We start from the raw sequence: 11,760 nt of genomic DNA on the forward strand, positions 1-11,760 counted from the left end.
TCTCTGGGTTGAAAAAAGCCTTTGGGAGGCCCACCCTGAGCTGCCAGCTGGAGCAGATCAAGACTCAAAACACCTGCAGCAAACTCTCACAGAAATCCCTACCACTGCAGGAGTCCCTACTACATCGCTTTAGGTCCAGCTTAGGAGAAACCTGCCCCTCATCAGAGAATTAAATGCCTTTTATTGTTCCTCCTCTGCTGCAAGGAACAGATCAAGCAAGAAGGTTTCTCTCCAGAAGGTCACCAGAACTACAGGAAAGTAGTACCAGCAGCATTTGCTCCTTTTATTTCAGTCAGCAGAGATCTCCTGGCTCCCAAACTTCAATGCAAAAGTTTCTTCCTCATGCAAAAGCCAGCCCCAAGCTTCACCAGCTGAAGAGGGCCCTTTTGAATAGGCAGCATCTCCCTGTTTTCAGGCATGTGTGAGTTCAGCTTTGAGGAAGGCAGGCTAGCCCTGCACCCAGGGAAGGCTGCTGGTCCCTGCCATAAACCAGCCGTCACCGCAAAGCTCAGGGTGAATCTTCAGAGCTGTCAAAGGCGAGAGGGGGCCGAACCCGCGGCCGTGCTTCAAAAGGTCAGCTGGGAAAAGGCAGGGGGGGAAGGACACGCGCTTTATGGACAGATGCAGAGTGGAAGGGGCCAACCCGTGAGTACCTGCGAGCTGGTTTTGGCAGCGCACGCAAGGCTTCAACTCCGGGCTCTGGTGGCTGTAGCCAGTGATGAATCCTTCGTGGCTCGTTTGCTGACAACAGGGGCTGGGGATAAAGCCCGAGACTGGGACTGAGGCCGAGCACCAAGCAGCCTTCCTTCATCCCGAGGGATGAGAGCAGGGCGGTGGGATTGAGGGCTTCCTGGCTCTCGTGACCCAGCTCTTCAGGTCTCTGAGCCTCGGACATCACTCCCTGTCCCTTGGTTACACGCACACCTATTTGCCCAGGGTTCGGTAAGGAACGGAGCTGTCAGCACCCAGAAATATACTTGCAGTTTCTCAAGTATGCAGCGAATCGCTCCACTAAAAAGGCAGGGAGTCTTGCAAAACTGAGGGACTCAGGCCATGCAGGTCACAGGGTGCCAAGCCCTGTCCCAGGCAGGGCAGGAAGCTCGGCAGAAGGAACACATCTGATATCTTTCCAGACTCACCTCGCAGACGATGGTGTTAAAACCTTCAGGGCAGAGATTAGGAAAGGTAGGTGACAGTGGGGCACGCAGGCAGCTGATACACCTAGGGCAGCTGTGCATCCACCTCCTGCTGCTGCTGTTATTAATGGCCAGGAAAATCGATTCCAGTGTCGTGCCACTGGTTTACCCAATAGACAGGAATCATCCGAACCATGTGTCATCTGATGCTAATTAAATTCCATATCAATACGGATACATGACATATATTTACTAAGCAAGAAGCAAGAGACGTTGCTGTTTTAAATCTTATTTGACTTGGAAATATATAAAGGCAACGCAATATATTCCCTGTGCTCAGGATATGGTTATACATACACCATAAAGAGCTCACGTGCAGTGGAGGTAGTGAAATACATTGGGTCAGTTGGAAACACAAACCAGGTTCGAACAAATCAGAAATAAACAAGATTATTTTGACAATTTCCAGTGGAATTCTCAACCTCAATTCTCTCTCTCTCTCCATACATACACACATATATGGAAGTGTATTTATATATACATACACACATAAATGAACACGTATTTAATACATTTGACAAAATATTTATCCAAGGAGACTTTCAGTTTTTGGAGAAACACCCTTTTGTTAAAAGACTTATTCTCACAGAAAATTCACGACTAACTTTATGTGTAACTCCTACCCATCCTTTATTAACCTTTATGAGCTGATCCCCACAACTCCTTTAATATGAGCCATTGAGGGCCTCAACCCTACGTGCAGGGTCCCTTTCCACACCCTGAATGCCCTCCACTTCAGGAGGAAGGCACAGACTCACAGAAAACAGGTCTGGAAGGGACCTGGCAAGCTCCTCTCACCCATCTCCCTCCCCACATCAGGACCAGGGACGTTCAGTGATGGGGCTGCCACCTCCTCCCTAGCCCAAATGTCCCTTCACATCTCCACCACCCCTGTTAAATAGTTCTTCCCAGCGCCTAACCAAGAGTTAGTTTGTGTGGCTGCACCTCACAAAGACAAGTCTCCTACACCTGCCATCAGAACCGTACCTCTCCTCCTCAGGCTCAAGGAGAAACTATTGCTGAAGGAACAGGAGGGCAGTTTCTTTCCAAAATCTGCACCTGAATTAAACTCCCATTAAGGCTCAGCCCAGCTGGCAGCCCGCACTGCAGCTCAGCACGACCTATTCGCAGGAGGACAAAGCAAGGACTTACAGAAGTGAGGGAAGGAGCCCGTCTCCAGGGAATAAGGAGCCTGCGTGCCCGGCTGCATTTCCAACCTGCGTCCTGGCTCTTCAGCAGACTCAACCATGAAGGGAGGTTTGGGATCAGCTCTCCCATCCGCGCTGGGCTGCTGGAGAAGGAGAGGATCAGTAAGAAAGGAGTGTTTGTGCATGACACAGCAGCATCCTCGCGATCTGTCCTAAGTTACAAATTTACCTCCCAGACCTTGACCGGGGGCTGGGGTTTCCTGTGTTTGCTCTTGGGCTCCTGTCCCTTTGGACAACAGGAGGTGTTGCAATGCCGGGGGGAGGGCTGGCTGCGAAAGGCTGCGCGACACAAAGGAGCTGCTCCAAAGCAGCTCTGCTGAGAAATTGCCTCCTGGAAGCGATTCCTTCTCTAACCCTGGCTCCTGATGGAAGAAAACCAAGCAAGCGACTGTCATCCCATCATGAGCAGCCTTGGGTTGTACCCAGCCTGTCTGACTTCACGCAGCGATAGCCGCTGTCCTTTGAACTCTTATCACAGCTCCATAAGTTGCCCATCTCAGTTCTGCTTTCCTCCTCCTCTTTCTTCCTTTCTCTTTTTTCTCTCTTTTTTCTCCCATCTGCAAACATCCCCACTCTACAGGATAACAAACTTTGCAGTTAGGAAGGTCGCAGTGCTACCCACCTCGCCGCTGGATGCCGGGGGAGACCAGGCATAGCTGGCTTTTGCCTCAGAGAAGCTGTCTGAGGACTGTGGGGGCAGGTGACAGGGGAGAAATGTCCCATACGCATTCCTGCGCCGCGTCCTTGGCTGCGTATGGGTGACCTGGACAGACCTTTGTCTCCAAAAGGCTTTCAGAAGACAACCAGCCTGTGCTGCAACCAGTTTTTCTTGTGCTGAAGTTAGAGCCCCTGGCTCTGTCTCTGTGCCTGCTTATCTCTGTTACACTCTCAAACCCTGCGTGGGCGTCCGCCTGCATCTTCCCTCCGCGTTTCGCTTTTGCTAGTCCTGGTGGAGAGCAGCTACGAGCAGACGGAGAGGAGCTACAAGCAAACAACATTCCTCTCCCCTGCCTGCACTGATAATCTCGGGAACTCATCTCCTCGGTGCTCCCCTCCAGGCTCTGTCAACATCGCCGGGGTTGCGGAGGGCAGGATTGCACCCGCTGTGCTGCCCCATCCCGTACGCCGTGTGCTGCCCGGCCCAGCACACCGCACCGAGAATATTCCTCTGGGGGATGAGTCAGAGCTGCGAGGGGTTTATAAACCCCTCCCTCTCCTGGATTTCTCCATATTTACAGCAGCAAAGCACGCAGGTCCCGGAGTGCAAAGTGATCTTGAGACTTCTCCTTCCAGAGGCTTTCAGAAACCAGAGCCCCTGCCTTGCTGTCATCCCCTCAGATCACCAGGCAGAGCATTGCTAAAGCCAAGGTGGACCACAAAGCCTCCTCCACGTCGGTGCCAACCACCAGGACATCTCCCACAGGAGAAACAGCCCCACGGAGCTAGCATTGGTGCCAAACTGCTGGTTTGACTTTGCCTGCATATTCAGGGAACCCATAATCTGAAAACGCAGCAAATTCCCCAAATTCGTGTTCTCGTGGAGGTGAAGCCGTGTAGGGATGTGCAGGGCTCCAGGTCCTCTCAGCCCCACCACTGACCTTACAGATGCACTCAGGTTTGCTGCCCCAGTGCCCGCAGACTTCAAGATTTCCCTGCCCTGAGCTGCTGTGCCCGGATCCCTCTCGTGTTCCCCTTCCCTTCCGCAGACCAAATATCCAGCAGCAGATGCCAGAGAGCGGAGCCACCCCAGGAATCAGGCTGTGGCATTCGGTGGCACGGCTTTAATACATGACAGGAGCCAGAAGAAAGGCCGTGAAGCACAGAAACCTCCACGCAGAGCACTTTGTGTGGCTGTGAGCAGGAGCAGCAGGGACGTGAACTCTGCCTGCGAGCACACAAAGGAGCTGAATCAATGTCCTGTTGATGCAGCCCAGCAAAATAAGCTAATGATGGACAGGACTGCAGGTTTTCATATGTGAGGGAAGGATTTACAGTGATACCAAAGGAATTATTTCAGCCCCACAGTGGCAATACCCACCCGCTTCCTTATTATATTTTATTGATCTTGCCCTAAATACATGTGGCTGGAGGAAATGATGCATAAATTACTAACGAGTTAATTTCTTGCTCCAACACAGGCTCACAACAGCCCTTTGAAGGGGAACCAGGAAAGACAATGTGTGAAAGGATAAAGGCAATGAGACAAGCTTGGATGTAATAATCCCATGTGAATGATTATTGCTGCAACTAATGTAATCTAATAATGAAGAATTTACGCCAGATGTCCCCCCGAATATGCCAGGCAGACTCGGGATTCAGCAGTGGATCCATTTCTAAGGAAACCTTGTTAGGAGGAAAAAAAATTGCTGTTGTTTGTTGTTGTTTTTTTTTTTTGTTGTTTTGTTTTTTTTTTTTTTTTTTTCCAAGCAAGAGGCTGTAGACCTTCACAGACGGAGTCGCAATAACAGCATGCCGTGCAAAGCTTCCTGGGAGCGTGTTCGCTAGGCCTGATTGCAAATTTGTTTTCAGGTGAAGTTTAAGATGTTGGGTTTGGCCTGTACGGCTCCTAACAACCTGGGATCAGCCCATTTCAAAAGCTAGACAGAGCTGACACCAGGGTTTCCCCTGCATCTCCCTAGGGTGTGGAAGGAGGTGCTGGGAGGGCAAATGAATGAAGAGTGGAAAATCACCTCCTTTTGTTTGTTTTCAACCTGCATTCTTCCTGCTCCCAAAAGATCCTGGAGCAGAGCTCCATCCCCGTCCTGGGGCACAATATAACCCACACAGCCCTTCCTCCTCACACGCTGCAGCACACAGGGATATCACATAGAAGGGAAAACGCAGAGAGCTCTGCACCAGAGGCACACCATGGTGAAGTCAGGCTGCTGTCTACTAGGACCAATTTCTCCTTGGCTCCATGCTCTGTAAAAGCCCGTTTTGTAGCCCGCAGGTTGAGCACAGGTCTGCTGGAGCACTGCCAACCACCCAAATGTTTCATGAAGACCTGAGCTAAATCAAAATCGGTGACCAAAGAGCAGACAGGAGTTGGGATGATTTGTTATTTCAGACCCAGCACCAATGGGTGCTCTAGGCTGGGGACAGACAGGGTTGGTGTATCAAGGTGTGAGGAGGACAGCGATGCCAATTGGCACTGATTTCCTGGGCAGTGTGTTAGGTAATCACAGACAAACCACAGACCTGACATCAACACTTCCTCTTTGTTCAAAAATACACAAGCCTACCTAAAAAAAAATAATAATTTTAAAAGGCACAAAGCACACTTTTTGCTCTCCCTCCTTGCCTCTTTTCTTATTCATCGCCTCTCTGAAGATATTTCATACCACCACTCCCAACACCTATTCTGGTCACACGTTGTGCTTTGAACTGCTGTTCCTAATCGTTCCCTTTTAACCACTGTTTTTTAAGTCGCTTTGATGGGAAGAAGGGGGAAGGGAAGCGTTAGCAGGATCCAGATCCACTACAGCACAGAACGCTACATCCAACTTGAAAGATTTGTTTAAGCCCCATTAACTTAATTAGGACTTAACGTCTTGTTCATTAGCTGTTTTTGCAGAAAATCCAGAGATCTCCACAATGAACCTGCGTGACTCCAGCACTGAGTCACGGGCACTGCATCAACGTGCTTTGATTGTGTCAAAATCACAGCCTCGGTGCTTCTCCCGTGATCCTCCTTTGTCAGCTGCTTTGATAGCGTAGGCTGCTTGTCTGTGTTGAAATCGGTTTCCCGGGGGCTCTCTGATCTGCCTGGGTGCTGCTGTTTTGTTCTAGCAGGCACGCAGCAGCTCCGAGGGACTTTGCAAACAATAATACAAACACAGGTGCATTTAGGACTTGCGAACCCTGGTTTTAGCCACTTTTGCCCATCAGGAGCCGCCGGGCCTAGAAACAACTTACAAACAGGACCAAAGATCAGACCTAATTTTAGTAAGCCTTTGGGCTCTGCGTCCCCTGACTGTGCTTGCTTTGATGAAAGATGATCGTAGGATGAAAGGAAGCAAAAACCCAGCTGGCACCTGCTGGGAGGGCAGGGAGAGGGAATCTGGCAGACAGGAGGTTCCTACAGAGATTGCCAACACTGCTACACGTCTGTTTTGCTTTTTGGGCAGCACGGCGAATCCAAAGGTGATAAACATTTGGCTTGGCTGGCCAGACAAGATGTGCCCGCATCGGATACTGCGCTCTCCCTCCTTGCTCCTCCGCACCTCTCAAGGCAGCCCCTTCTGTTGTGCTTCAAGTCCCTGAGCTTCAGAGGATCCAGGCTCTCTGCTGGAGTGAAACATTTAGGTGGGAATAGCTGGGCTGGCTGGGCTCCTCTATACCAGACATTTGGACAACTCATTTCAAACTTCAGGTTGCAGCACAACACGAGGATTTTTATTAGAAGACGTGTTCGAACCTCAGGCAGCTTTGAGGTTATTGTAGCGTTTTTAGGACAACAGCTTTATTTGCAATTCAATTTCATGAAAAGACAAATCTTTAACCTGGGAGTGATTTTGCTCCCCAAATGCTTTCAGTGAGGACGAGCAACTCTTTGAAGTGAAAAAGCTTGCTGTTGCCTGAGCACTGAACAAGCCTGGCGAAGATTGTTGCCTCTCCTTTGCTTGGTCTGAAATCCCAAGGAAAACACAACAGCCCGGTTGTGCTTTTCAGCCTAAGAGCACTTGGAGTGTTCTCTTTTCACCAGTCACGCTGCAATTTCTTTCTATAAATACCCAGAGGTTTTCCCATGCCATCAAACGTGCAGGTGAGCCGGCTTGATACACTTAGCAGCCAACCACCTGCAGCTGGAACAACTCGCTGCCCCTGAGTGCAGCAGTAGTCAGCAAGTAGCATCCTCGGAGGGAGGACAGGCGCACAGCTCAAAGCTTGGAGCTTTCTGAACCCTCTCCTCACCCTCCTGCTCTCTCCGGAGGGGAGGGCAGCACATCTGGGAACGAGCACCCGCACCCCGGGCCCAGCGGCGAGGTTTTATGGAGGTGGTCTGGTTGCTGGGCCCCTTCTAGGAAGGAAGGGGCTGCTGATAACAGGACTGTGCCTGCGCTCTATCTCGGAGCCTGGTGCTTGCCTGTGCCGGAAACAACACGCTAGGAACCATGCAGACCTTCGTGGAAGCTAGAGCAATTAGGTTAATGAAGAGCTGGGGCTGTCCCATATGTTTTCTGAGCTGTTGTTCTTTGGGTCCCCTATTGCACCTGTTCCTACAGCATCCAAACACCCTGCAGGCTTGGATTTCCTTGCACCAGACACAGGAACAGAAGGACGGCCAACCCAGATCACTGGCGCAAGGTGGAGGCATAAGTTGCTCGGACTTAGCCACCGGTTATGCCAGGAAATTAAACCTAGCACTCATCCCTCCAAGCCAATATTAGAGCAGCTAATAGCCCTAGTGTGGGATTTCTGAAACAGCCAGAGATTCAGACACCAACCTGCTCCAGCTCTCCAGGACCTGCAGACCCAATCCCTGGGACTCCTTGGAACATCCCTGCAGCCCCCAGGTCCCTCTCAGAAAGCCCTTGCTTTTTGCACAGGGTCGCAGTGCACAGCACCGATTTCTACCTGCAGCGCCATCCCTCTCAGCCTGGGACAGGGGTTTGGAGTAGGCGATGTCTCAGGGCCCCTCAAATCCCATTTCCCAGGATCCTCTGACAAGTTTTTTTTTTTTTTTTTTTTTTTTTCTTTTCCCCAGGTGCAAGCTCAGGGAAAAAGCTGCCCTTCAGAGCTAGCTTTGCTCATTGCAAAGTCCAGGGGAGCCCAGGCTCCCCAAAATCCTCTAAGACAAAGGGTCCATCCCTGCCCAGTGCATTTCTCTGAAGCACAATCATCTTCCAGAGCTACGCTTCAGCGTTGATATGAAAGCAGGGAATCTGTTTGCCATTTGCAACCATCCCCAGCTCGTGCTGGAACATGAATAAAGTGCTTGAAAAGTCCCCAGAGACCCTGTCGCCAATTTCCATCACCTGCCAGACGGCACAGGCTTGCTCCCACAGAGCAGACAAGGAAGGATGTCGTGAAGAGTCATTCACCATTTAATGGGCCAAGAACCAGAATCTGCAAGGAAACGGGAAGTAAAAGTGACAAAACGGGAGCAATGACCAGCCTGGTGTGCGTGTGCACACAGGAACGCGTGTGTGTTATTAGCTTCCTCTGGCAGCATCTGAAACACTTTTGTCAGCGCCTGAAGGACCGCCTCCGAATCTGATGCAGCCAAACTGAGCAAATGCTGCTCGCAGCCTGGAGAAAACAGAAATCTGTCTGACTTGTTCTCGGCACTTAACGTGCGTTCAGCAAGCCAGATGCTTGCTTGTGAGTAATTACAGTTTCTTCACCAGAAACTTTTTATGTCCAGTCGGTTTTTAAAATCCGGATTTTAAAATCGGTGTTTGAAAAGACAGATCTTTTAACCTCCTGGTGTGTCAGCTGGGATTTTACACCACTCTGCGCAAAACCTAAACCCTCTATTCTGGCAGGGCAAATGAAACAGCGCTGAATATTCCTGAAGAAAGAGCTAAGAGAAGGAACAGAAAACTACCCAGGCTGATCTGGACTGACCTCAGCAGTGATATCTACCTGCCCCAGTTCAAAAGAGCAGCGTGACAAATGTGTCCAGCTGAACAGCTGGCCTGGCTCTAGTGCAAACAAACCACCAGCCTGAGCAAACTCTGCATGAAGAGGATGTCTGAGTAGCGCGTGCAGAATGCACGGTGGCTTTGCCAATTACCACGCAATGCAAACCGCCACTGCTTCCTCCAAAGGCACACGGTGAAGTGTCTCAACTCTACCTCTCAGGCCCCATCCCCACCAAACTTGCAGGCGCTCTGCAGGCTTAATACTTCAGCCTCTGTCAAACGGTGTGGCAAGTGGTCCGCTGATTAGGAGGGAAATGGAATCCTTTGCTACATCTGGTTGTTTGAAATAGTTGTGTCTTGGCCAAAAGTGAATAGCTGTGAAGGAGCAAAAATCTTCTCTGTCCTCTGACGCTGAACCAGCAGTTCCTCACTAACCTGCAGGGCGTCTCCCTGCTGCCTTTGAGGGTGATCTAGATCAGATTCCAGCCTGGGAACAGCTCTGCAATGCAGACACATCCCAAACTCTCCTCCCTGACCACCCCAGGGCCCCCGGCATGAGTTGTGGCAAGGAAAACCTTGAGGACGGGGTAGAGCCCTATCCATCTGTCTTAGGGTTTCTAGGACCACTCCCACTGCCTTTTTGTTAAATCATATCACTTCCCCATGGTGCATTTTGTTATTCATGTGAACCTAGCATTTCATCACGTCTGATTTTTACGTTATCTGGATTGTTTGCACTGACACGCGATAAGATGAAGCGGGGACGTCACAGCTCCATGCAGCATTGGCTGCGCTGTGTTTCCCTCTTGGTTTAGGCCAGGCTGGGCTTGATTTCCCAAGATCCCAAAGAAAAAACATCCTGCCTGATTGCAGCCCCTCCTTTCCCAGAAATTGCTCTGTAGAATAAGCCCTGAACAAAGTGTTTCCTGTCTTCTGTTTAACCCTTTTCCTTCTAACCAAGAGCTCCATGACCAAGGCCTGCTCCAAAAGGCATGGATTTAGCACAACTCCCTCCTCCTGCCCGCTCAAAAGCTGTCAAAAGCCCAAAATGACAGCACTAGAGTGCCAGAAGCAAGCAAGTCACCTGCAATTTCACACCTGCCATCGCTGCTTGCATGGCAGCTGGTGAGGCGAGAAGTTGATGAAGGTCCCACTTGGCCCAGGCTGAAAGTCAAAGCAACTGTTGGGCTTTTCAGGGAATGTCCTTCCCTGAAGTGGGAAGGCAGGTAGAAAACCTGCTGGCAGCTGCCCGGGGGCATCTGTTGCCTTGCTGAGGAGGTGTTTGTGCTTTTTTTTTTTGCACACAGACCTGTTCTTGGCAGCAGTTTTCCTGAGCTGGAAAAAACACTGGCCATCATCAGCTGTGGAAGCACTTTCTGGGCTGTGGATTTCTCTCACCACTGGAGCCATGGCTGAATCGTGCTGGCCAAGTCTGCCTCCCTCCTAGGCAAGATTTATTAGCACCAGGTGAGTAGCAGTAACAACCCGCCCATTTTGACTCCGCTGGCTGAAGCTAACCTGCAATTTTGCTCATTTCACCCTGGATGTGTGCATGGGAGGGGCTGTAAACCAAGGTACAGAGCCCCATGGTATGACTGCAAACCTTGCAGGCTGGACTGCAATGCCTGCTGTTCTTCCCTCTACTGGGCTTTTTTGACCAATACCAACAGGAGGTTGGAAACCACATGGGCAAACCTACGCTGTACTTCTCTGATGGGAGATCTGGCTCCCAGGGAGCATGTCTTACGTATTTGTGCGTCTCTGACAGCTCCAACACTCACTGCAGCAACATACTCCTCCAGGCCCACGGGTTGAAGACCCTTCACCATGTACCCACCACCAGCCCCACATTAGCAGTGTGCTCAAGCCAAGAAGCAGCAGCCTGCAAGAACCAGAGGAATCCAAACAGGAGCAAGACAAAAAACAGACTCACAAAGGCCTGAGTATGTCGCGTTGCACGGACATTGAATGTCACAGTCTGGCCTTCTGGCCCTAATATCCGCTGACAGCTCCCAGAGCAGGAGCTGAGCAGGTTAGTGATTTGTTCCTGACTCCAACTCCTGCAGAAGCTACTGCTTCAAAGTCCCTGCTGTCAGTCCTCAGTAAAACACGCAAGGAGCTGCAAAGACTCGCAGTCTCCAGAGCCTGTCGAAGAGACCTACCTTTGTAAGCGAAGAACCAGTGGCCAAATGCTGGGTCTAGTCCAGCCTTTGAAAACCAGAGCTCTGGAAGGCAACTTCAGCCAGGTCCTGGTAAATGACTGCTTGTTTGATGGCTAATCGTTTGTGAAAATACAAGGCAAACCCCAGTGTGGGAAGGGTTTAGGCTGTCCATAGCCAAAGGCCAGAGACACCTACCCCAAATCAAACACTACTTGTCTTTGATGCTTTAAATAAAAGGTTGTTTCTAAATCCCCTTCCGTTGGGCTGCAGATGCAAAAATCTAAAGCAGCCTGGGTAGCTCAGCTCATCAGGGAAGTGTTAAGTGGTACCACAAAAGCCATCTCCTCGCCAAGCAGCAAACATACAGAGCCGTGAAAGCACACACACACACACAGGCCTCCCAGTTAATGTCACCTTCACAGCTTCCATAACTCACAGCACAAGCAGATATCTGTTCCAAAACAAGATGCCAGGCAAAGCAAGGATCCCGTTCTGAACAATGCCACGGGCCCAGGAAGCACTGAGGAATTAGAACAACAAGAAATAAGGAAAGTCCCTCCAGCAGAGACTGGGAACCTTCGGTGGTCGCATGGCAGCACACTGTTGA

At 50.5% G+C, this 11,760-nt stretch overlaps 1 protein-coding gene across 2 annotated transcripts in view; it reads right to left on the minus strand.

The window, feature by feature from the left end:
- Window positions 1–2,745, minus strand: part of RXRG (retinoid X receptor gamma) — a 28,672-nt gene extending 25,927 nt beyond the window's left edge. The window contains exons 1-2 of one of the 2 annotated variants that reach the window (XM_068690638.1): window positions 2,574–2,745; window positions 2,349–2,487 (exon numbers count right to left, since the gene is read on the minus strand). In XM_068690638.1, the coding sequence (XP_068546739.1) occupies window positions 2,349–2,445 (97 nt within the window). In that variant the 5' untranslated portion in view covers window positions 2,446–2,487; window positions 2,574–2,745. Of the gene's footprint in view, window positions 1–2,348; window positions 2,488–2,573 lie in introns of those variants that run through there. The other variant, XM_068690633.1, reaches the window with a different exon arrangement.
- Between the last annotated feature and the right edge of the window lie 9,015 nt (window positions 2,746–11,760).

Source organism: Anas acuta, chromosome 8, assembly GCF_963932015.1.
Source record: "Anas acuta chromosome 8, bAnaAcu1.1, whole genome shotgun sequence".
Lineage (NCBI taxonomy): Eukaryota > Metazoa > Chordata > Aves > Anseriformes > Anatidae > Anas > Anas acuta.